General features: G+C 41.3%; 1 protein-coding gene across 1 annotated transcript in view; it reads left to right on the forward strand.

Annotated features, from left to right (window-relative positions):
* Positions 1-11,052: 11,052 nt before the first annotated feature.
* SLC26A10 (solute carrier family 26 member 10) overlaps positions 11,053-26,902 on the forward strand; it is a 28,495-nt gene continuing 12,645 nt past the window's right edge. Inside the window, exons 1-10 of the mRNA XM_029285682.1 lie at positions 11,053-11,320; positions 12,012-12,027; positions 14,720-14,924; positions 16,632-16,768; positions 20,589-20,616; positions 21,211-21,363; positions 23,010-23,092; positions 23,327-23,474; positions 24,340-24,453; positions 25,645-25,722. Of these exons, the coding sequence (XP_029141515.1) occupies positions 11,053-11,320; positions 12,012-12,027; positions 14,720-14,924; positions 16,632-16,768; positions 20,589-20,616; positions 21,211-21,363; positions 23,010-23,092; positions 23,327-23,474; positions 24,340-24,453; positions 25,645-25,722 (1,230 nt within the window). The remainder of the gene's footprint in view (positions 11,321-12,011; positions 12,028-14,719; positions 14,925-16,631; positions 16,769-20,588; positions 20,617-21,210; positions 21,364-23,009; positions 23,093-23,326; positions 23,475-24,339; positions 24,454-25,644; positions 25,723-26,902) is intronic.

Consider the following 26,902-nt stretch of genomic DNA (forward strand, 5'->3'; position numbering starts at 1 on the left):
AGAGAGAGAGAGAGAGAGAGAGAGAGAGAGAGAGAGAGAGAGAGAGAGAGAGAGACTATTTTACCGGGAATTTCTTCCTTCTTGTACCGGTGGCTCCAGTCAATGGAGGTGAGAGGAAAAGGTCAGCCCTAGGAACCTCTATTATGTGGTCCCACAAAACTTGACTCTTCCACATACGCAGACTTTTAAAATAAATATAAAGGATGTTGGTGAGGTCATAGGATTTATTTATTTATATCTCCTATTTCTAGGGCTAGGTGCCGATGTATTCCATAGTACATCTTGACATGGGATCAAACAAAAGGTGTAGCTGAGGTTCTTTCCCAGTGTCTGGTGGCGGTTAGGGTCTGGGCAGAGAGAAATAGGCTCAGGTTTAGTTCCACAAAGATGGAATAGGTTACTTCTAGAAATCTGTAATTTCCATTTAAATTCTAGACAGGGTTGCATTTTCCTGTACAGACCTATGATCTGGGATTTCCATAGATCCTCTTCCAGAAGGTCTTTGTGGGATGGTTTTGAGTGTTTATTCCTTTTTAGAAGAGTTGTGTATTGCCTGCATTGATTGTGTAGGTGTCAATAATTTATTACTGTAACTTGCTTTGATCTGTTTTTTTACTGAATAAACTACTCAAGATTGCTTTCGACTGGAGCAATATGTAAGACTCAGCAAAATAACTAAAAATACATCAATAATTAGATTTGCTTCATTAAAGACTTTGGCCATAAAAACTGGCACTTTTAGGAACCCTGAAAAGGCATGTCACCACATTTTTATATGGCTTCATTCTTGTTTATTTATTCTATATATAGATAATCATGAGTTGCATCATAAATTATGACATCAAGTAGCAGCTATATGTTACCCAATCAGATTTGGCCATGTGATGACATTATGAAGTCACATTAAAATCAGGTCAGCAGTTCCTGTTATCACTTTTAACGGGTAAACTCTTTTTCCCAATTTTGCAGACATCCCCCCGGAAAATTGCAGGAACAAGTGGATGCATTTCACAGAAAGCATATTAGTGCATAGTAACAAAATTAAGTCTCAAACATCTGTCTTGGAGATGTGAGTAAACTAAAGACAGGGATACAATATTTTAATAAGTAAAAAGGCTGCCATGTTATTGCTAGAGTTATTTTTTGATTGAGGAGGGAGCTTTGAATTAAAATGGATATCTGAAACAGATTAGAGATAACTGCCTGGTTTTTATTTTTTTAAAAAAATACCGGACATTGCAGCTGTATCTTAGTACAGTGTAAGCTAAGATTTTTGCCAAAAGTACAAGCATTTACCTTATTAATTTGCACAAATACCATGCTGGTGGATCTTTTAAACCATTTTTTCTCCCTGATTTTTTATATGAGTGGTATGGAAAGCTAAACAGAAATCACCTCCACCCTTTCCTCAAAATGCAGATTTTAAGGAAAACCAAAACAAGATATTTTTTCTCTCCCAAATGCCTCCACAACTAAGGAACTCATGACCATAGAATGTTGTAATAAGAGTTGCTAATATCTCATATTGAAATGGTTTTTTGAGGAAAGCCTTCAGGAAACATACAATCTTTAATTTCACCATCACTGTTATGGAGCTTTGCTACTTATCATCATTCTACAAGCATTTAGCTAGTCACCATTGGATACAGAATGCCGAGTTTGATTGATCTGGCTCAGCAAAGTAACTGTACTTACATCAATATTTATCACCCCCGTCAATATGTTTGGTATTGCAATGCAGCAGTAAGCAGAAAACAGATTAAGTTCTACTGGAAAGCTGTAAAACTTTATACGATTTCCCTATTGCTTAACACTAGCAACAAGTCCCCTTTTCTCATCCTACAGTCCTATTGATTTATATGCCATCATGTTGCTTTCGATTCTTAGTGACCACGTAGGTGGATTTTCTCCATGATTCTATATTAGCCTGTTCTTTCGGGTCTCCCAAAAGTGCACCCACTACCCATTGTAACTGAGTCTGTCCACCTTGATCTTGGTCATCCACCTCTTCTCCTTCCTTCCATCTTTTCCAGCATTACAGCCCTTTGCAGAGAGCTGTGCATTTATTTATTTTCTACATTTATCTAGCTGCCCATCTCACATATGTGATTGAGTGGTAATATAATAATACAATCAAGTAAGCAAGCATGGAACAACATTTTTTAAATTTTTAAACAATTTTAAAAAGTTTAAAATACAGACATAAATAAAACTGCAGTAAAATGGACCAATATCCTACACCTAGTATGGTTACCTTGCTGGCTCCCTACACCTCTAGCATCCTCAAGCTACTTGAGAGGCAGGTTTTGAGAGATTTTCTAAATGAAAGAGGGAAAAAAAACTAGAGAGAAAACCAAGAATTAGTTTTTATGAAGAAGAATGGTAAGAACCCATCTGGGTTATAGACAATTTGTTTTTTAATTGTCTTCTAACCCAGCATTTCTCAACCTCAGCAACTTTAAGAAGTGTGAACCTCAAACTCCCAGAATTCTGCAGAATGTAACCAAGTGGAAGAAGCATAACTAACACAGCGAATAAATACTTCAGCTAAACAAGATGAGCACATGAGCACACTACTCCTTGGTTCAGCGATAGGGATCAGTGTCACAATAAACATTAGAGGGCAGAGAGATAAACACTGAAAAAATAAACATTAGAAGGCAGATTTGTGGATGGGATTCCCCCACTTTAGGGGCAGTCCAGAGCATCTGCAAACCGTCCACAGGGGTTATTCTGCACCAGAGGGATTGCTGGACATAATTCTGGACTCAGGACTGCTGGCCAGGAAATACCATCCCTCTCCACACGTTCAGCTCACGTTCATCTGATGGGAAACATCTGCTGGACAAGTAAGGGCTATGCACGTGTCAGGCCAGCAGCCCTCCGTCCCTCCCCCGCCTGCCCGCCCTTCTTCAGCCTTAGCTTGGCGGCACCGCGTGTGTCTTAATTCCCCGGCGCAACCTCTCGCCCGCTTCCCGAGGCGCCCGGGGTGGCTGCGGTCCGAACCTACCAGGCTCAGGCGGAGCGCAACCTGCCTCCGCCGCCTATTTTGGCCCCGTCGCGTGTTGGCCCGAGTTTCCTGCCATCAAGACAATAGCGCCGGGAGGGAGGGAGGGGGACGAAGAGGACACCCTGCGCGGTCCCGACACCCCATCACCCTGACAGTCTGCGGGCTGCCAGCTGGCCAGCGGCCAGCGCTAATCCCCGGAGGCCTCTCCAAAACACAGGAACCCATCCGGGAGTGATCCTCCGCGCGAACAATGCGAGTCCGAGGGGGAGCTCCCTGCGGTGGAATTAAGGCTGCTGACAGGACGTGCCGAGCCAGCAGGCCGGGCGGCCAGCCGCCGAGATAAGACGCCACTGGGAACAATAGAAGGAATTGCAGAGCTGCCCTCCAAACGCAGCACCGCCCAGGCCTTGAAGAATGGCTTCGGGCCCTGGACGCGGAGGGGACGCGCCGCGGCAGCCGCTCTCAAGCCGGCGTTTCCTCGAGGCCGAGGCGGGCGGGGAAGCAGCACCCGCCGGCGGCACGGCTGCTGCGGCGGCGGCGGAGCGGCTCTTTGGGGGCCACCCAGACTTCCTTGACCCCACTCGGGTTCGCTCATACTCGCACCCGTCTGGCTCCTTCGTATCGTCTTAACTATTGCCATTTATGGCAGGGAACGGTGGGGTCGTTTGTCGATCAAAAAAGTAAAATTCTTTCGTGTTGCACTTTTCTCCTGGTGACCACGTGGACACATCCGTGCACGGTTGGTTTTTTTTGTTTTTTGTTTTGGCAACAAGACCAAAATACTCTTTGCCGCCTTTTGGTATATTTATTTCATCTACAGCCCTGCTCTTCCCCTCCTACCGAATCTGGTTCTGTTTAGCTTCTGAATATAGGCAAGATGGACCAGAGGCAGAGTGAAAAATGGTGTTATTATAATCTTTATTAAAGTCCACATACATTCAGTTGCACAGCTTCAGGTTACTGGCCTTAAATGACAAGATAGGGTTATTGGGGTGATGGGATTTAATACAAGACTTGTGATTTTACAGAGATTCTGTATATTTCTCTATGTAAAGTCTCTTCCTCTTTCTTAATTTAGTCTATGAGAACAAAAGTACTAATCCAAACCTATTGATTCCCATGATTATTATTTTTTTGAAAGACTGCTTGAAGCATCGTATGGCATTGAATCTGATAGATAGGTGTTTGTTTTTTTTCTTGAGTGCAGGGTTGTAGACTGAACTGTATACTGCTAAAATGCTTGTCATGACTATAACCTGAGCAAAACGGTGCATCATCTATCTATATAAATAAAAATGTAAATGTTAGTTTGTTCAAAATCTTAAATCTCCGAAAGTTCTTCACCGATTGCTTTGAAATTTTTACACAACGTTGCATTCGAATACGCACGTGTTTTTATATACCTATATTATATAGATGTCACACGTGTGACAGGTAAAAACATGCTTTTTTGAAAAATGCCATCTGTTGGACGTAAAAGCAACACATGCTTTTACCAGACTGAGCCACAGCAACACGTGGCTGGGTACAGCTAGTAGGGCAATAATTTTTGAACCAAGGTACTTCAAATGGACTAATTTGTAGAATGTATCTAAAACACGGGATCCCTGTGGGATTGAATGCGGCAAATTGCTACTGCTTCAGTGCTGTCAAAGTCACCTCCAGTTAGCCCTGGTCACTTGATCATCATTTTCATCGCTCTCTTCCTGCTTCCTACAAGGAAAGTCAGTGGGGAAGCCAGCAGGAAGTTGGAAGTTGCTCCTGCTCCCACTGTTTTTTTGCCTGCCAGTGGTCATTCAGTTTCTCTGTTTAGGTAAGGGAATAATCTCTGAAATGAAGACCCAATGAGACACTAGTTGTCTACTTAAAACTGTTAAAATCTGTACATATATTTCACTTGTGCCACATAAATCTTCTTGAAGATGACTATTCTTGTTGTACTGCAGGGTTTTCTAACTGAGTGCATTCTTGATGTGCTGAGACTACACTTCTCCCAAACTGGTGAAATGTGTTTTAAGTGCATGCACAAAAGACATAAATACTGTGTTACATATGGTTCTCCTACTTTTAATTAATGGATAAAAAGGGCTTCATTCATTCATCTGTTGAGTTAATACTTCCATCTTTTCACCTGGAGCTGAAAGCAGCATAAGTAGTTGTCTGTTCTCCAATTTTCCTCATAACAACAAGCCTACGTGTAAATTGAGCTGAGCGTGAGAAAATAAGTAGCTATAAGGATCTTAAAATTACATTTCCATTTCTCTAATTTATTTTTGTCATGATTGCCATCCCATTCAAGTTGCTTAAATATTTGCTTGTAAGCATGAAAAAGATATAGCAGTGTCGGATGCAATAAATAGATGCTTCTTTGGTGCCTCCCAAAACTGGAACTTCCGTCTCTCCAACTAATCTCTTGCCTTCTCCCCCCCCCCCCCCCCCCCCCCCCGTTATTCCCTTGAAAGTCTTTGTCGGAAGACTCGAAGTTGGGACCGTAATGGACTATGTGAGCCCTGCCTGGTCCTTCTTTGCAACCAGTGACTTTCAACCTTACCAGTGTAATGGAGCTGGGAGAGAAAGGAGACAGAAAATCTGTGGTGAACTGGGGCTTCAGGCTACCCAAAGAAGCATTTGTTTGGAGAGCAACTCTTGGCCTGAGTTGCTGTTTTATTTTTTTAAAAGCTGTTTATAAAAATGGATTTTCTCTAGAGCAGGTTATGCAAAGGCCAAGCAACTGGAAACAAAACAAATTTGCAGGGAGAGCTCAGGTTAAACATACTGCCAAGAAAGCCGGGTTAAAGGTTTCTGAATTTGGCTATAAGATCTGGATATCAACAAGGCTCAGAAAAGACATTATTTATAGAGCACATTTAAAAAATGTATCTTAGATAATGTTTTCTATTCATTTTATACCATACTGTATCAATGATTCAACAATAGTCAAGAACAAGGTTATTTCTATCAGTGTGATATTGCCTGAGAAAAGATGAGTACTTTAACTGAAAGTATTTATTCTGGTTAATGATATTAGTAAAAGTATTGACTGGAAATTTGAGATGTTTCAATCCCAGTACATTTGTATGTTGACCCTTTTCCCTCTCCATTGCCATTGTGACAAACTACTATTCCCTTTTTGCTTGCTCTTTTCCAAGGGAAAGCAGATAATTCTGTGAGATTATAGGATATGACACTTCCTTTTCAGTACCAATTATTCTTAGACCCACAATAAACCAATTATCCAGAAGACAGCACTGGTAAACCACTTTCATGTACATGTACATGTCATCACCATGGGTCAAGTGAAATCACAACAAAACTCTTATGTTGTGATTTCAGTATTCATTGTTTGCAGCTGATAATTGCATTTTGAGTCAATGACTTGCATTTGAATAGAGATACTAGAATCTGAGGTCATCTCTCTGCTCACCTGGTCATCAAATTTGCTTACCAGAATGATCAAAGTACATGTGGATTTTGAGAAGACCTATGTAATCATATAAGCAGGAACCAGCAGATGGTGGGCTTACTGCTCTTTGTACATACAGTATTCTGATAACTTTCCTGCTTCCCGTGACTATTTTATCTCATTGCATTTGTTTCCCACCTTCCATCCTAGTAGCCCAAGATATGTAACATCCCTCCCTTCATTTTATTGTCACACAAATTGGTTAGGTGAACTATATAATTTGAGATGACCTCCCTGATTGTGATCAGGCTCTCGTAGCCACTTCACACTTAGACAAGTATGCTATGATTGAAATAATGTCTTCAAGCCAAGCAAAACTCAGTTTTTTGTACTACAAAACTGTAGTTTACAACAATAATACAGGAAGGTTCCCCATTACCTTCTGGGGTGATTTTTCAACTTTTCAATCTAGTTTATAGCCCTAGAGCAATCTCATCCAAGTATTCAAATGAGCGAGTTGCTTTTTTTTCTTGGCAATATTTGCAATGAAAGATACCCAAATGTAACTGTGTAATCTTAGTAAATCATATGCCCCTTGGAGACAGGATTTTGCCTGTTTGGGCCTATGCAAGTCACATCAATACACATTAATTTCAGGTATAAATAAATAATTTAGAAGCTCAGCAGCTTACAGAATTGATAATAACAGATGAATCAATCAAAACACTGAGAGAAGCTTCTGCCTTTCAATTACATCTTTAACATTTCTGAAACCTTTACACTTTTAAATGAAAGTCAAGACATGTTGCTTTGAAAAGAAGGCACAATTAATAAGCAGTCAATTAAAACCTTAAATTATGAAGAGCTTAGGAGTGTTCTATAACTTTGTGTGAGAATTTTTAAGAGAAATAAAGATCATAGGAGATAGGATATTTTCCTTTTCTTGTGGAACTTCTGTATAAAATGCATTTCCTAATTTTGTGTGAATTCTCGAGAAAAATGAAATGTGATAAGCATCTTAAAGATTTGCAAGGTATCACGTATGGCTGATAGACAGTTTCAGGCTGTCAAAGAACATAAGAATTAAGGAGTTTGTAGAAGAAGGTGGCTTCCATTGCTGTAGAGTTCTGTTCTGATCAGAAAGCTAACATAAGGCAATGAAGGGCAGGGGAACACTGGGCATCACCAGGCAAGCATGTGATTGCCAACTAAAATATAATGAGAAACTCGTGGGTACCTTAATGATTAAAACATTTGTTATGCCATGTGTTATGGATCATAATTAATTTCATCATCTGAACAAATGTTTGATTTCTAACTGGCCAACCTCAATGAATTAGAGCACTGTAGGACTTAGAATAGATTGTAGGACTGTAGACTTAGATTTAGGACTGTAGACTGCAGATCAACAAGCATTTACTTGCATAGGGCCAGCTTTGGCTGCTGTTCATTGGGTAAAGGGAGAGATAAGTAACTGATTCTGGTTCTACTTCTCTCTTCTTTCTTGGTGATGATACCAAAACACTGTGGCACAGTTCTTTATGTCACTGATAAGAAGAACCTTTTATTTTGATTCAGGTCAATATGATCTCTCACATGGGGAGAAAAGTGTAATACCTTCACCTCTCTTTGCTACCATCTCTGTCTTCTAATTAAGCCCCTGTCTAGACTGAGCAAAGACATATGCTTAAGTCAAAAACAGATGCGAGCCCCATCCCAGATAAGACTGAGATGCTTCCTGTCTCCACTACTGCTTCCTCCATAGGACTTGCTGCCACTGCCCATTGGCCCAGGACCATTCTTCCAACCGGGACTGTCTGGATAGCCCAAGGAAACCTGGAAGCAGTAAAGACTCAAGAATAAAATGTTTGACCTCCTACACCTACCACTTAGTCATTGGATTCTGTTGTTTTCATCCTAACCAAATGTCACTCATTGTCATTTGTCATCCTCCAAATTTATCTTACTCTTTTAAAAAGACCATCTGCAATGAATTCCATAAGTAAATCACACATAGCCTGAAGGCATGACTCCTTTGATCTGCCCTGTCCCCTTTTGAGAATTGTGTGTGTCTGTCTTTGAGTCAGTGTTTAACTGCTTGCAATTGCCTGGATTAATCTTGGCGAGATTTTTCAGAAGTGGTTTGGCATTGTTTCCTTTCTAGGGCTAAGAGAGAGTGACTGACCTAAAATCACCCAGCTGATATTGTGTCTAAAACAGGACTAGAACTCACAGTCTTCTGGTTTTTAGACTGATGCCTTAATCACTACTCCAAACTGCTGAGTTATTGTGGTACATTCATGAAGTAGGGATGGATTTGGACAGGAAGTAACTTTGGTTGAAATCTTGCTTGGTCATAAAGTTGTTGGGTGTCCTTGGGCAAGTCTCCACCTGCACAGAGATAGTGAAGATAGAACCAGAGAGACAGATACTCTTTTAAAGAGAGGCCAAGACACAAATCAGAGCCACAATTAAAATATTGCTAATCAAGATGCCTGAGTTCTAATCTTTTCAGAACAAATCATTTTCATTCATCTTCCACACATTTTTCTCTCTGAACCTAATTTAAAATAACATGAGAGATCCTGACCTGCTTTTCTTTTTAATTATGGTTAGGTATATCTGCGGGCCTCTGATTTAGGTCAGGGTCTTGATATTGGGAGAGGAGGAATTCTCTCTTTTTCCATGTGATATTGATCTGGTTTTATCTCCCCACAAATTCTTCATAGTCCTGGGACAAGGAAGGGAAATTAGATTCAGTACAGTTCCTAGCTTGTCCTCGTGGCTAAGAGCATCCTTGAGCAGAGATTTGGAATTGTTCATATATGAGGATAAAGTGTTTTGCCCTTTGTCTTTATGCCAAAGCTTGGATTCAAATTGGACCTCTTTGCTACTAAAACAGGCCAAGAAGACCAGAACACAGATTCTTTGATCTAGTTTACTTTTCAGTTCCTATTAAAATATTATTTTATCCACACCGAGGGTGTCCACCTTTTTGCGAGGAAGGAATTGTATGTTGGAGCTGCAATATTGGACAGTAATCCATTATACCAGTGATGGCGAACCTTTTAGAGACCGAGTGCCCAAACCGCAACCCAAAACCCACTTATTTATCGCAAAGTGCCAGGGATCAGCATCAGCATTGTGGTGCCCTTAAGGGGGGTCAGGGAGGCGCCTCTGAGTGCCGCCTCTGGCATGCAAAAACCAGGGGTGCAAAATGGGCCACTGTGCTGCAAGGTGCAAAAACAGCCGCCGCCGTGCTGCAGGGTGCAGATACAAGGCACTGCACCATGCAAGAACAGGGCAGGGCTAGTGAGTATCACGCAGGCACTAGCCCCGTCCCATTTGCAGCATGTACGTGCTCGCGGCCCCGTGCATGCATGCACGCAAGTAAAATACTTCCCCTTCCCTTTTCTTCCAGTCCACCAATTGACAATGGTTAGTGACCTCTGCTCTACCACCTCTACTCGGGCTTGCTAGTCGGCTGCTTTGCCTCCTTTGTGCTGGGTGGGGCTCCTGCTCCGGGCAGCGGTGGCAGCCTGATGGACCTGCTGCTGGCGGCAGTGGCACGCGTGCCAACAGAGAAGGCTCTGAGTGCCGCCTCTGGCACACATGCCATAGGTTCGCCACCACTGCATTATACAGATGCCTTGATTAATGAGATTACCAAGCAGCTGTCTGTGGTTAACTGGCAAATGTGACATGTGCAGCAAGTTGATTATATCAGCTTATGTTCTGACTTTCAGGGGGCTAATTATACAGCACAAAGAGATAAAACTATTACAGTCACAGTTAAAGCTATCCCAAGCTGAAAAGAGCTGGCTGAAGCGAAAAAGACCCCAAAAGTGGAACGGGTCTGGCTTTCAAGGGAGCACATTTTCTGCTTTAGGAGCCACACAGGAGAAGACCCTCTCCTATGCGCCCCTCCAAATGGATCCCAAACAAGAAGAATGTATATTTTTAGGTGGCCTTAATGTGCAGGCAAATTCACATCAAGATACAGAGTCTCTCAGGGAATTAGGTCCTATGTTGTTTAGGGCTTTAAATCAACCCTTACATTGTGTTCGGAAATTAAACCAACACCTTACATTGTGTTCAGAAAAGAGTTGACAAGCGACATGGGAAAAACAAGCTCTCTGAATTATGCACCGCTGAGCAGGCAAGTTGCTGCATTTTTTATTTTTATTTTTTTATCAAGGGAAGCTTGAAGCCGGTTCTCAGGGATACCCCCATGTGGATATTAAACTTTCTGAAAATTTGCTGGAAGTTAAGTAGCCATGAGGAACATTCAGTTAGAATTCCCCTGCCCTGATGCTAAGGCAGAGGAACAAAGCAATCCAGTTGCTTTGAAACAACAGGCGCTTGAACTGAAAGTGCAAGGACAAGCAGGGAGAAAGGAAAGGTATTGTTCCAGTGCAGGGACGCTGGCGAAAGTGTCTGGAGTGCTGATTCAGAGAGCAGCAGGAGCCCTGGTGGCCGGCGACTGACCTTTGGCCCCTTTGCTTCCTCCTCCTTCCTGCCCAAAACAGAGGGAGGAGAATCCTGGCTCCTCAAGTCTTTGATTGGTTAAGAAAGTCAAGTCTAGCCCAGAATAAAAGGTAAGAGGGAGCATCTTGTCAGCCGGCCTGCCACCCTCAGCATGAGCACCTTGGCCTTGTACCGCGGCATCTACACCCAAGAGGACTTCCAACAAGTCTATGGGGTGCCCCTGGAGCAGGAGAGCAGCCTAGCAAGGATGGTGAAAGGCAGGCTGAGCCGCTGCTGCCACTGCTCCAAAGCGGCAGCCTTGCACTTATTTAGAAGAAGGATGCCTATTGCAAGTTGGCTGCCCAAGTACCAGCCAAAGAAGTGGCTTTTGGGGGACTTGGTGGCGGGGTTAACCGTGGGCGTCATACACATCCCTCAAGGTGAGTTTGTATGTGGGTGTTGTCTGTGGGTGTGCAGGGGTGCAATTCATTGCAGGGTCATGCAACAGAAGGTGAACAAAAGACCTTAACTTGGGAGCTTGTAGTCATGTGCCCAAGAATTTTGCAGCCTGAACAGGAGCAGCAATTCTTTCCTTTTGGAAAGATCTATTGAACTTTGCAGCAAAACTGGCAAATTTGGGGATGGGCAAACAATATCCTTGACTTTGACTCATTTCTACTCCATACTCCATACTCCCTCTATTGATCTCCCTTTCTCTCTCTTCCTCTATACATTTTTGTTGTTCCAAAATCAGTCTCAAATATTTTATTTCTGTTTTTTCCTAACAAGCCTGACAGGGATGTCCTATTTCTGACCTCCATTTTGGGGGGGGGAATCTTTCTCTCATTCTCCCTCTCCCCCACCTGCAGATTCTGAGAGCTGCTCCACTTCTTTGGGGCAGGAGGGTTTTCACTTTCTTGTGCTTCCAAACTACTCCTCTGTTCTTCTTAAGCTCTGGTCTCCATTCTCCTTTCTACTTGGATTTTTGATAGCTGTGTCTGCCTGCCTTCCCTTATTCCCTGATTCCATGCACAGAGTCCCAAATCCATCTGTCATCCTTGTAATTCAGATCTCTGCTATTCTTCTAGTCGCCTCTCTCCTTTCACCTCTCTTTGCTTCTTCCTCTTTTAGGATTTTCTTTTGATATGTAGCTTCTTTTTGCACCCCTTATAATTGTTGTCTAGTTTCGGATGGCTGCCTTTCTCTGAACACTTAGGGAGGATGCCTTACGGGTCCCAGTTGTCTAAGAAATTGCAGACTGGGTGGGTAGTCAGTCTTGCTCCAAAGATTGTTCTCTAGGTTATCTTTCTGTCTCTGGCAAGAGTTGAGAGATTGCAGCTATCCGGTGCAAGAGATAAAAGCAAAGTAAAACAAGGAGACCCAGTGCCTAGGTGTTTTTCTACTCTGGACTGGACTCGTGCCTTGCTTGCCCTCCCGTTTGTCCCTTGGCAGCCCAGCCTTTGGCAAGGCAGCTGAGCTGGCGTTAAAGCCGTGTACACTGCCAAGTCCCCCAGCCAGGACTGCTGTTGCGTGTCGTCCTCTAACTGTTGACAGAGAGAAAGAAGGAGGCGTTTGCCAGTCATCCATAGATCCCATCAATGAAGATTGGAGGTGCTTTGAACAAACCTTGAGCAGTGTGAGAGAGAAGCTACGGTATTTCCCTATTAAAATGCCACATTCAAAATCCTGCATTTCTGTTTCCAGAGACTGGGGGCTGCTTACATGAAGCAATGCAAAGCTTTCAACACTTTCAAGATATAAGGATTCATGATCATTTAAACTTCCAGAGACTAGAGTCCAATTCTTCTGGTCTCTGACTAGAATGGAAGCAATATAATAATTAAAGCAGAATAATGAGTGCCTCCCCAAGCTTTCCCACTTAAGCTTTGAACAGACCATATAGAAAGTTGTATTCAGACTCCCTGCATTGGGTCAGTGGGAAGCATTTGAGGCGGTTATGGAATAATTTCATTTATATCTATGAAACTTGGAAAGTAACCTTATGGTCTCAAAGGTTTACTCTTCAGCTAAGTAATTTTTTTTTCAAGAAGTGCAATGGGGTGATATTTGTTTTCTGAATGTCAGGAATGGAAAGCCTAGAAATGTTTCTCTATTATCAGAAGCCACGCTACTGAATCTAAATATTTGTGGGTTATTTATTTATTTTATTTATTTATTTTATTAAACTTATATGCCGCCCTTCTCCCAACAGGACTCAGGGCGGCTTACAGCATATTAAAACGATACAAACACTATCCCCAATAAAAACCAATTAAAAACAAATATTTACCGCTGTGTTACCATTAAAATTCTAATTAAAATTGTCCCTATTTAAAATTCTCCCTAGGCNGGATTGGCCTAGGGGGGGATTTTATAGGGATTTTAAAGGGATTTTATAATTTTTCTAATACAGGTTATTTAATATATATTTTAATTTGGCTTTTAGATATTTATTGTATAGCTCTGTTTTTACTTACCTGTAAGCCGCCCTGAGTCCCTCGGGAGAAGGGCGGGGTATAAATTAAAGTAATAATAATAATAATAATAATCCAGACACGATAGGCATTAACATGTCTATGTTAATGTTTCTGGACATCCATAGACCTTCTAGAATGGAAATAGGCAAGTGAAACAGGTTCATATGCCAGCTAATAACTGTGCCTAGTCCTGTCTTCTGGGATCTGCATCTGAACACAGGTTCCTTCCTTGTGTTCCAGAAAGTAAGAGAATACATTGCGCTCTCTCTCTCTCTCTCTCTGTGTATGTATGTTTGTGTGTGTGGGGGGGGGGGAGAGACAGAGACAGAGATAGAGAGACAGAGAGAGACAGAGAGAGAGAATGTATTTATTTCATGCTCCCATTTCAAGTACAAGGCACCAAGATGCTGCTTCTGAAGCTACATTACTACTATGAAATGGTTTTTCCCAGGCCACAGATATTTCATGGGCACCACAATAAATCACATTGCTTGCACATGCATGCTTCTGGCTAACAGCATTTGAATAAATAGGGAGTTCATCTTACATGAGTCTTAGGGATGCACTTTCTCCTAGAAGACCTATCTGTCAGGATTCAGTGACTGTCTGTGGCTTCTGGTTGGGGTAATACTCTTTAGGGGGGCTTCTTGATGTAATCTTCTTTTGCAGACTTACACTCATAACATCATATTAAGTATGCTTAGGCTAAGTACGGTATAATCTTATTCATGCTCCATGTGAACTTGAAATGTGAAAAGCTTCTGATGCACTGGACTGAGTGTTGAGTTATGGTGGATGCTCAGGTCAAATCCTGCATTGCTTACTGCAAAAGTATTGAGTTTTTAGTGTCCATTTCCTTAATTTGTTCAAAGAATATTATGAGAAATACAGATCAGTTCTCATAATTGCTTCTTATAGTTTCCTATTTTAGAAATAAGGAGGGGGAAAACAGGAGTGTCTTTTAATTACTACTGTGAATTATCCAGAATTCCTTTTGGATATTATTCATATATATCAGCTTTTCTGCAAGGCCCAGTGTATTGTTCAAACCAAGGGTAACTTCTATTGTTCTTGGTCCTGCAATGTGCCAAGGAGATCATTAGTGGGATTCAAATATGTGAACAACCGTTCTCTGTGTGGATGCCGTTTCTAGAAGTCCATTCTAGGCCTGGGCAACAAAAAATTAGCTACCGGTTCTGCCAAAGTGGTGTGAACTGGCTGAATCCCACCACTGGAATGAGTGTTACATAACAGAGCAGGGAGAGGAAATTTGTCATCCTTCACCTGTTTTGGATTCCAGTTTCCATAAGTCCCTAATTCCTTGCCCTGGCAGTTGGAATTGGGTGGTGTTTAACCATGGAGATTAAAACCTTGCCTTCCTACCTCAACCTCTTCCCACTCCACAGGCACATTTGCTGTGGTCAGTCTGATGACAGGCTCCGTGGTGGAGCGCCTGGTTCCCATCCCCCAGCAGGCCAATGGCACAGGTCCTGCTGAAGTCGCCGTATTGGAGAGACAACGCATTGAGGTAGCTGCCGCCATGGCCTTTCTCATGGGGCTCCTCATGGTGAGTTCAGCGGGATGCTATAATTCTATCGGGCTTATGCAGATGGGTACACTGGGGAGGCCTTGCATGCAGTGGTGGGATTCAAATATGTGAGCAACCGGTTCTCTGTGTGGATGCCGCTTCCGGAAGTCCATTCTGGGCCTGGGCAACAAAAGATTAGTTACCGGTTCTGCCGAAGTGGTGCGAACCGGCTGAATCCCACCACTGCTTGCGTGACACAAACAAGTGATTGGGTTATCGTGCTGTGAAAATGTGGGATTGACAAATTAGAAAGATGTTCCTTCTGAACTTGAGCATTTACTTTTGTTCGCTTAATGAATAGCTGTTTCATTGTCTAATCTTTTATATATATGTGGCTTCTCAAATATAAGATTTTCAACAAGCAATTACGCATTATTAATAAGGAATTGTTGTGAAGCAATATAAATGTAATTTGACATGTTTCATATATTGTTTGATAATATTTGAAAATGTTGAAGTTGACTTTTGTAATTTTTTTTATGGTAATCACAGTTTTATTGCTATTGTTTAAATTTTTCTTGAGTTTAACTAGCAAACCAGCACTAATAAAATATTTTAAAATATTTTATTTTTAAAAAACCGCTGTGCAATTTTCCTAGTTATCTGCTTTGTAGCATTCTGAGTGTGATAACAGTGAGGTCAAGTAATCTCTAAAGTTCATTTAAGGTTACTGTACAGAACATTCAGTTCAGCAATGTGGCACACAAACATACTGTATATGTATATTTATATATGCTTTGTTTGGTCCCAAAGTTGCTTCTGGGCAGTGTCCTTTATAAAAGGAAAAGGGAAAAAAATCGTTAGACCTAATCCATACATTTCAAGCTTATGTTCACATAAGCATAAAAATAAGAAAGTTGCTTCATTAAAACAATGATACTTGAGATAACTGAAGGAAGTTTTAAGGTTTGTGGGAAGTCAGCCCCACCCCCAGAGAAAGAAATATTTTTGGGAATATTAAAAGGCAGATTATATTTCCCCAAAGGATCTTAAAGGCAGAAACCCCTCCCCCCCCCAAGTCTCTCTGCCCCAAACAGAAACCAGGTCTGCAGAAATGCAGATGTGATAATCTTGTCAGAAAGTTTGGAGCCAGGAAGCTTGGAGCTGATGGCATTGGAAAGACAAAGATCCCTAGAATCAACAATCCCTCACACTAAAAAATCCAACACAGGACATAGTCATCAGCCACACCCCCAGGGAAGTAGGATATGACCTTTGGGACATAATAGGATTAACCCACCACCATCAGAATACCAGAAAGGCACACTCACTCAGATTAAAGTTCATGCCACAAGAACAACTCCAAACAAAAGCTGAAGAAGGTATAAAAACCCACCACTCCATACTACATATGGTCAGTTTTCCCAGAGTCACCCTTCTGTCTGGCTCTGCTCTTCAATAAACTGCAACCTTCTTTCTAAAGCAGTCTCCATTTTGTCTATTCCTGGCTTGGACTGGATCCTGATGAAGATTTTTCTTTCGACAGGTTCTTACAACGTATTTATAAACCTGAAAATAAAAACAGAAGAGAAATTTTCTAATTTTGCCTAGAAAGAAGCAAACTTAACAACAGCTCCATGTTGCATGGCTTTCTCTACCTGTGGAAGAAGTAAAACCAAAAACATTGAATCTTTTTTTCAGGAAACTTCACATAACTAACTCTGGCATCTCTTTCCTTAACCCCAGGTCATGATGTTTATGCTTCACTTGGGCTTCCTTTCCACCTACCTCTCGGAACCAGTGGTCAAGGCCTTTACTAGTGCCGCTGCCTTGCACGTGGTAGTTTCTCAGCTACAGAGCCTCCTGGGAATATCCTTACCACGCNGCTGTCGCCCTCTCTATTCTACCAAGTTACAATAGGAAGGGCAGACGATAGAGCTAAGGCCCTCTGCCTCTACTCTTGCCTCAAAGGAACTGGCAATGTTAGCAGTGCTTTGGCAGGGCAACCAAGCCCTACAACTTGGGGTTTATGTTCTTGGAAATCAACATTTCTGCCCCATTTAATAGTTTGTTCTTGGCTTTAGATTATGACTCTTTCTGTTTGTTCTTCCTGCAGGAATGGCCTTTGCTCTGCTCACTTCAGTAGCTCCAATCTATGGGCTCTACACTTCATTCTTCCCAGCCTTGCTGTATATGCTTTTTGGGACAGGGCGTCATGTGTCTACAGGTAGGAGTACTGCAAGACCCATGTCACTTCCAGATGACCAGCTTTCTGTCTCCTAACTCTTTGCAATCCTGTTTAAACTGCTTTCCCCAAATTGATCTGGAATGCTTTGATTGTTTACAAATCTATTCAGGCATCCAGACATGATAGGCATTAACATGTCTATGTTAATGTTTCTGGACATCCATAGACCTTCTAGAATGGAAATAGGCAAGTGAAACAGGTTCACATGCCAGCCAATAACTGTGCCTAGTCCTGTCTTCTGGGATCTGCATCTGAACACAGGTTCCTTCCTTGTGTTCCAGAAAGTAAGAGAATACATTGCGCTCTCTCTCTCTCTCTCTCTCTCTCTGTGTGTGTATGTATGTGTGTGTGTGGTGGGGAGAGACAGAGACAGAGATAGAGAGACAGAGAGAGACAGAGAGAGAGAATGTATTTATTTCATGCTCCCATTTCAAGTACAAGGCACCAAGATGCTGCTTCTGAAGCTACATTACTACTATGAAATGGTTTTTCCCAGGCCACAGATATTTCATGGGCACCACAATAAATCACATTGCTTGCACATGCATGCTTCTGGCTAACAGCATTTGAATAAATAGGGAGTTCATCTTACATGAGTCTTAGGGATGCACTTTCTCCTAGAAGACCTATCTGTCAGGATTCAGTGATTGTCTATGGCTTCTGGTTGGGGTAATACTCTTTAGGGGGGCTTCTTGATGTAATCTTCTTTTGCAGACTTACACTCATAACATCATATTAAGTATGCTTAGGCTAAGTACGGTATAATCTTATTCATGCTCCATGTGAACTTGAAATGTGAAAAGCTTCTGATGCACTGGACTGAGTGTTGAGTTATGGTGGATGCTTAGGTCAAATCCTGCATTGCTTACTGCAAAAGTATTGAGTTTTTAGTGTCCATTTCCTTAATTTATTCAAAGAATATTATGAGAAATACAGATCAGTTCTCATAATTGCTTCTTATAGTTTCCTATTTCAGAAATAAGGAAGGGGGAAAACAGGAGTGTCTTTTAATTACTACTGTGAATTATCCAGAATTCCTTTTGGATATTATTCATATATATCAGCTTTTCTGCAAGGCCCAGTGTATTGTTCAAACCAAGGGTAACTTCTATTGTTCTTGGTCCTGCAATGTGCCAAGGAGATCATTAGTGGGATTCAAATATGTGAACAACCGTTCTCTGTGTGGATGCCGTTTCCGGAAGTCCATTCTAGGCCTGGGCAACAAAAAATTAGCTACCGGTTCTGCTGAAGTGGTGTGAACTGGCTGAATCCCACCACTGGAAGGAGTGTTACATAACAGAGCAGGGAGAGGAAATTTGTCATCCTTCACCTGTTGTGGATTCCAGTTTCCATAAGTCCCTAATTCCTTGCCCTGGCAGTTGGAATTGGGTGGTGTTTAACCATGGAGATTAAAACCTTGCCTTCCTACCTCAACCTCTTCCCACTCCACAGGCACATTTGCTGTGGTCAGTCTGATGACAGGCTCCGTGGTGGAGCGCCTGGTTCCCATCCCCCAGCAGGCCAATGGCACAGGTCCTGCTGAAGTCGCCGTATTGGAGAGACAACGCATTGAGGTAGCTGCCGCCATGGCCTTTCTCATGGGGCTCCTCATGGTGAGTTCAGGGGGATGCTATAATTCTATCGGGCTTATGCAGATGGGTACACTGGGGAGGCCTTGCATGCAGTGGTGGGATTCAAATATGTGAGCAACCGGTTCTCTGTGTGGATGTCGCTTCCGGAAGTCCATTCTGGGCCTGGGCAACAAAAAATTAACTACCGGTTCTGCCAAAGTGGTGCGAACCACTTTGAATCCCACCACTACTTGCGTGACACAAACAAGTGATTGGGTTATCGTGCTGTGAAAATGTGGGATTGACAAATTAGAAAGATGTTCCTTCTGAACTTGGGCATTTAGTTTTGTTCCCTTAATGAATAGCTGTTTCATTGTCTAATCTTTTATATATATGTGGCTTCTCAAATATAAGATTTTCAACAAGCAATTACGCATTATTAATAAGGAATTGTTGTGAAGCAAGATAAATGTAATTTGACATGTTTCATGTATTGTTTGATGATATTTGAAAATGTTGAAGTTGACTTTTGTAATTTTTTATGGTAATCGCAGTTTTATTGCTGTTGTTTAAATTTTTCTTGAGTTTAACTAGCAAACCAGCACTAATAAAATATTTTAAAATATTTTATTTTTAAAAAACCGCTGTGCAATTTTCCTAGTTATCTGCTTTGTAGCATTCTGAGTGTGATAACAGTGAGGTCAAGTAATCTCTAAAGTTCATTTAAGGTTACTGTACAGAACATTCAGTTCAGCAATGTGGCACACAAACATACTGTATATGTATATTTATATATGCTTTGTTTGGTCCCAAAGTTGCTTCTGGGCAGTGTCCTTTATAAAAGGAAAAGGGAAAAAATCGTTAGACCTAATCCATACATTTCAAGCTTATGTTCACATAAGCATAAAAATAAGAAAGTTGCTTCATTAAAACAATGATACTTGAGATAACTGAAGGAAGTTTTAAGGTTTGTGGGAAGTCAGCCCCACCCCCAGAGAAAGAAATATTTTTGGGAATATTAAAAGGCAGAATATTATATTTCCCCAAAGGATCTTAAAGGCAGAACCCCCCCCCCAAGTCTCTCTGCCCCAAACAGAAACCAGGTCTGCAGAAATGCAGATGTGATAATCTTGTCAGAAAGATTGGAGCCAGGAAGCTTGGAGCTGATGGCATTGGAAAGACAAAGATCCCTAGAATCAACAATCCCTCACACTAAAAAATCCAACACAGGACATAGTCATCAGCCACATCCCCAGGGAAGTAGGATATGACCTTTGGGACATAATAGGATTAACCCACCACCATCAGAATACCAGAAAGGCACACTCAGACTCAGATTAAAGTTCATGCCACAAGAACAACTCCAAACAAAAGCTGAAGAAGGTATAAAAACCCACCACTCCATACTACATATGTTCAGTTTTCCCAGAGTCACCCTTCTGTCTGGTTCTGCTCTTCAATAAACTGCAACCTTCTTTCTAAAGCTGTCTCCATTTTGTCTATTCCTGGCTTGGACTGGATCCTGATAAAGATTTTTCTTTCGACAGGTTCTTACAACATATTTATAAACCTGAAAATAAAAACAGAAGAGAAATTTTCTAATTTTACCTAGAAAGAAGCAAACTTAACAACAGCTCCATGTTGCATGGCTTTCTCTACCTGTGGAAGAAGTAAAACCAAAAACACACTTAGAAAAAAAGTCCTTTGAAGTGTATTGATTGAGACCGTAGAGAAAGGAATTGGGGTCCAGTACTACAAATACGAAGTGAACCCGAAGGAAAGGTGGATGGAGAGCCTTGGTCACCAGTTCCGGAAATGATCACGGCGACGGAACGTGCACCATCAAAGAGTCGATGTCTCGGAGGACCCTTATAGGAATGGTGCGCCCAATGGCTACTTTGCCATTTTCAAGGTATGGGGGGATACACATTCTGGGGCCATTTATGAAGAGAGAAGATGCTTCTCATCCTTAACCCATCTAACCCTGTTCTAATATACCGAAGATGTTTGCTTCTCTAAGCTACTATGAGTCTACCCTTTTAAGTAGGCCATTTAAGAACTTGGCACTGCAGGGATTGCAGAAATGTTCTTTATTGTAGTATGAAAAATAACAGAATCTTGAAAGCCTACTGAAGCTTCTGCCTGTCCCAACTTAATACAAAACAAAATCAAGATAGGGAATGTTGAGATTCTTTCTCATGATTTCTTGTGTCTCAGGACTGGGTAATCTTTCAACTAAACAGCTCTCCTATACTTTCCTCAAGTTTCACATTGCATTTCTTGTCAGTATGTTTTCTTACAGCATAGCCATACTTTGTCTTTTCTTCCCTCCCCAGGTTACTTTAGGCAAAATTCAATGGATCCCCAGCTCTGCTGAACCAGCCTATCAGGGCCCTTAGTGACTGCTGCTAGTAAATTTAGTTGATGCCTTGTCTTCCCTGGCTGCTCAATAAGCATATGTTAAATTCTGTTTATTAAATGGGAACATCCCTGTGTTATTCCCCAGACACTGGCATCTGTTGTGGAAGCGTTGCCCTTAACCAACATGGCAGAACTGCTTATCTCTGGGCTCTGCTTAGCTGTGCTGGTACCAATCAAAGAAATCAACCACCGTTACCGTAGCCGGATGTGGGTCCCCATCCCAGGAGAGATCATCATGGCAAGTACTGAGCCTTTACTCTATCAAATACAGCCACTGATGGCCATAAGTTGGGGAAACTCATTCCTTAACTTAACAAATGATGTACACAGGGTTCATTGCTTCCTTTTTCTGTTTCTTGAGGTTATCAGTATATTTAGGTTATAAATATACATTACACACACACCCTTCCATACACACACACACACAATAGAGGCCAAAAAAATGATTGAAAGAACAGAGGAAGAGCAGGTAGGTAGATCATTGTTCCAATAGTGGGTTTGACAAGAAAAACCCGAGTGCTCTATTTAAGACTAAACTAGAAATGATGTTAAGCATTCCTTTGTATTGAACACATCATTTAAAAAAATAGAGAAGCAAACAAATAGCTATTGAAATATATTTGGGTTCATCCTCATATCCATCTAACCATGACACAAATGTGGCCTCGAAGAGCCGTGGTGGTGCAGAGGTTAGAATGCAGTATTGCAGGCTAATTCTGCCTACAGCCGGACCTTCGATCGTCACCGCTGAAGGTTGACTCAGCCTTCCATCCTTCCGAGATTGGTAAAATGAGGACCCAGATTGTTGGGGGGCAATAGGCTGACTCTGTAAAAACTGCTTAGAGAGATCTGTAAAGCACTGTGAAGTGGTATATAAGTCAAAGTGCTATTGCTATGGAAGGAGTTTAAAGCCGTTTTGTTAGTTATGCCAGTTTTAAAGGGGTGTTTTCCCTCTTCTTCTGACTCAGTTTGCCATTGACACACTCTAGCGTGCTTCATTCGCAATCTAGTTGATACCTTAATCAGGGATCGGAAGCTATTAATAGCTAGCCTCTCTTGTTGTGGACAGATCCTCCAGTCACTGGAAACTGTCCCTCATCGCCATTTTGTCTTGGGCTGCAGGAGAGACTGAACACCTGGCTTCTGCAAAAGTACCTGCCTTGACTCGTGCTTTCTGCTGCATTTGTCAGGTCCTCTATAGACACCTTACAAATAAAGTTTAGCATATTTCTGAAAAAGTACTGAATTTGTGCTTAAAAAAGAGGACTTGCACTGGTTTGAAAAAAAATATATGCTAGGAGTGTGCTGCATGGAGAATTGATTGAAACCAGGAAAGATATCTAGGTTCTGCCACCACTGAGCACATTAAAGATTTTCTACTGCTTCTGTCAACTGTGGGTTTTCTACAGTTGTACTTTTGACTGGCTTTATCACAGTGGGAAGGGATGGTGCCATTTTGCCTACTCCATCCTTGATACAAGGCCGCCATCACCAGCTTCGAGGACTCAGTTGGACATACTGCCAGCGCCGCCATTTTGTGGCAACATTGTGCAGCACTTGCCCAACAGAAACACAAGTTATGTAATACTTGATCTTCTTTTTAAAGACATATATGCCAGCTCTAACTGACATAGAAAAAAAATCCTTAAGTAAGTTCAGTATTCATCCCTATCACACTTAATAAATTCAGGCTGCAGTCTTGCAGCAAAATATATTTGAGAGATAGATCAATATACTTGGAGAGACTTGATTTTTCAGATCTCCAGATATTAATAGCTGCAATCAATTTTTTTCAAAGATAATGGTGGTGTTGATTTTTCTTTATAAAGATATTGTAAGTAACATTTCTTTTAATTATCTTATTTATTTGAATTCTTGGGATAGGTACTGCTTGCCACAGGAATCTGCTTTGCTTCCTCTCTGAATACCCACTATAATGTACAGATTGTTGGACACCTCCCAGCAGGGTAAGATCCTTTCCTATCTCCATTCCCCCCCCCCCTTTTGCACATTGGCTAAAGACAAGGGCATTGCCATTCTATTGGCATGGCATCAGAAATGCAACTTACTGTCTTAGCCTGATGCTCTGGATTGGACCACATGGTGGTCAGTTTGGCCCTGGAGATGGATGATGGGGAAGGGCAATGAATGATCTCTTTCCCAGCACACAGTGATTCCCATTCCACCATTCTTTCATGCAGGTTCCCACAGCCCCAGCTCCCAGCTCTGCATCTGCTGCCCCAAGTGTTGGGTGACACGGTGGCCCTCGCTTTCGTGGCCTACGCCATCTCAGTGTCGCTGGCCATGATCTACGCTGAGAAGTACCACTATGTCATTGACCCCAACCAGGTCTGTGCCTATCCTGGGAGCCTGGGTCTCCTCCTCCTTCCAGTCAAGGAGTTTGCCTAGCAGCCCATCCCCTTATGCTTGTCAACCTGTTTTAACTCCTTGTATCCTGAAGGATCTGGTTTTCCCAGAGTCCTTCTTCCTTGACATATAACTTGACAGCTACCTTGAATTGGCTTTTGATTCTGACTTGAAGTTTCAGATTGATATCAGTGACAGACAGAATAGGAGCTACACAATTCTTGATTCTTTTTCACTGCACTTCAAGCAGTTGAAAAATATCTCACAAAGCCAATGTGAGGCCAACACTCCCATTCGTAACCTTTTTAAATTGTGCTCTTGCTCTGCAAATGGAAGCTTTCTTTTCAGAATTTGAAGTTCAGAGCTGAACATTGTTGTAGAGTTCTGCACTACTCATTTTTTTTTCAGCCATGCTTGAGATCATGTTGAAGGCAAAGCCATGGATGTTTCCGCCACCTTCATTACTGAAGATGGTGGGGTTTTCCATGCAGCATATTAAATGTTCCTCAAGTTGGAAAGTTTTCCCTAAGGTGCATTTTTGTTCACATTCACTTTAACAGACTTTGGCTAAGCATTAGAGCAGACATTTCAAAGCCAAATCTCACAATAGTCAATCCAGGACAATAAAAGCCAACCCAGGTTATAACCCCTAAATAGCTTTTCCAGTTGAGGAACACTGGAAACTATAATTCTCTGAGATTCTTACTATGATCCTTGTGAATTTCCAGTTTTTACAGAATTCTTTGGAAAGAGGGAGATTAGATAATAAATCCAATTAAAACTGGGCTCTATTTGTGCCATAGAACAACCAGAGACCAACCGGCTCTTCTTCTCTGTTATTCCATAGGAACTTCTGGCTCATGGTGTTTCAAACCTAGTCTCTTCCCTGTTCACCTGTTTCCCCAATTCAGCCACTCTGGCTACAACTAACATTTTGGAGAGTGCTGGTGGACATACACAGGTACGTGAAGAATGCCTTATTTGGCACATTTCTTTTTGTTGCTTAAATATACCAGATACAAACAGCAGATTGTTTGAGATATTAAAAAAAAGTTCAAAGCACTGAGTATGTTTGCAAAAGCATAAAAGATGTTTGGTTTTGTTGTGGATGTGGATGTGGATGAGGTAGTAACAGTGGCTGGCCAACTTTTTTTTCCTGCCAGAGCTTCTCTATCTTCAAAACTAGCACCAAAATGATTCATTAACTTGGAGATGAAGTTTCAGATACAAGCCTTTTCTAATTATAAATAGCAAACCTGATTATTGATTGGGTTTATGCACTCCAGCTTTCAGTGAGAGGCACCAGTTCCTTTCACTATTGCCTCATTTCCACGCTGGGCGGGGGGGAAGCACCTGTCTCTGATGAAGCTGTACAGAGCCTCTGTATGAAGGTGAAGTGTGAATCTCTCGGCTTTGGTACTTGATCAGCAAGATATACATTTAGGGAGTGCAGAACTGTACGTGTATGGATACATGATTTCAAAGTAAATAATCCTGTATTCGAGATTAAGCTGGATAACAATCCTAATTTAGCTAGAGTTCTGTAATTTAGAGGCTGACAAATCCTTTAGGAATAAAAGATAGAAATGAGGGCAAGACAAGAACAACACCCTCCTGTGTTTATTTTTTAAAAAAATTAAAACAAAAAATTATTTACATTGGTTTGGACTGCTCTATAAATTTCTCTGGACCAAGGACATGAGGGAGATCAAGGAGAGTTTAGAAATTTAGATCCTTAGCCTTGGGTCTGTGGCTTCTTCCTTCATGACTTTGGCCTAGTCTATACCTTACCACTTCCTCCTCCTACCTAATGTTGAGGTTTCTCATATGGGAAAAAAATGATATCAGCAATTGGGGAAGAGAAAGAATTTTAACTAGCTTTTCCTATCCAAAGTGCTTTTCTGCCAGTGTTAGAGGGAGAAAGCTGTCCCATGCTTTCTGGAGATGGTACTGGTAGTATGCTAGCTGGGGAGCCAAAGGATTGCCTTATATTAACATTACGGCGAATATAGATTTGTTTATCTGTTGGCTGCCACTACCTCTTGGGTACTGTATGAATACAAAAAAAAACTTGTTTTTTTGTACTTGGTTCCCAAGAAACCTACTGTCTTTCTTAAGACTGTCTGACTTAACCAGCCTTCCTTATCCACAGCTTTCTGGACTCTTCACCAGTGCCATTGTCCTGATTGTGTTAATCTGGATTGGACCACTCTTTCATTATTTACCAAAGGTGAGCTAGATGCAGGAATGGGTTGGCAAAACCCAAAGAATTATTATTTTTAAACTAATCCTCAAACAAGAATAATTTATGCATGTCTATTTTAAGTATTTGTTGTATGTATAATTTGGATAGCTTGATTAATGAATGTAGACTGAGGCTTCTGGGTTTCTTTAATGGATATTTTATTTATTTGATTACTTTTGGTTAACCCTAAGCAGTGCTTAGCTATGGTAATTGTTCGTGAAGTTTCTCAAGAGGGCCATTGTGCCTTTAACAAGAAGCTTCCTCCTTGTGACCTTGGCCTTGCATTGCTGCCTTTTCAATGTAGCTCTGGAATTTCTAATCAACTGTTCCCTGATTGTCCTTCAGTCAATCAGTTCTTGGGCGTGGGTAGGTTGTAAGGACTAATTTCCTTCCAGTAATGGTTTTCTTTGAGAAATAGCACTGTTTCAGAATTTAAAAACCAAAAAAAGAAGAAGAAGGCAGAAAACTATTAGCAATTAAAACTGTCATTTTCAGGAAATAGAAGCAAACTATTTAACGGTTCATTCAGTGGAAATTCAGTAATGTTGGATCAACAAAAAACAGTTACATGAAACTAAAGCTACAAGAAATAAAGTATTGAACTAAAACTACATATTTTGGGGGGGCGGATGCAGAATGAGGCTAGTTTTTTAAAATATATATATATATACTAGGAGAATTTTAAGCATAGACATAGGATATGTTACCACCATTTAAATTTTGCATCCACTTGTAGAAAAACAGTCTTAATAATGCTAAAATGGTACAGTATAGAAGCCCATTCTTACAGATACTAGTAGGATTGACGTGGATATGGCAGCTCTTAAAAATCTAGTCTGGCACATGGCTGGACATACCTATCATTGGATTTAGATTTATCTAAGTATGTGTAGTTTGTGTTGCACATATTCTGAAGCTTTGATCCAAGAGGTAGCAGTTCAATTTCCATACCAGGCAATTTAGAATGCCAAGATTGGCATATTTTTCAAACATTGTTATCACCTGTGGTTACAACAATAAACCTATGTATGTTCATATTTACTAGGGATATGTTGGAACTGCTGTCTGAACTCTTTTATATGAGGTCCCCATCATTACATCATCCATTCTAGATGGTAGTGAATTCCTACTGTACTGAAGCTTTAAAATACTTCTTAGCAGGAAA

This window comes from Protobothrops mucrosquamatus, unplaced genomic scaffold (genome assembly GCF_001527695.2).
Source record: "Protobothrops mucrosquamatus isolate PMUCROS unplaced genomic scaffold, P.Mucros_1.0 scaffold2064, whole genome shotgun sequence".
In the NCBI taxonomy this organism is placed as follows: domain Eukaryota; kingdom Metazoa; phylum Chordata; class Lepidosauria; order Squamata; family Viperidae; genus Protobothrops; species Protobothrops mucrosquamatus.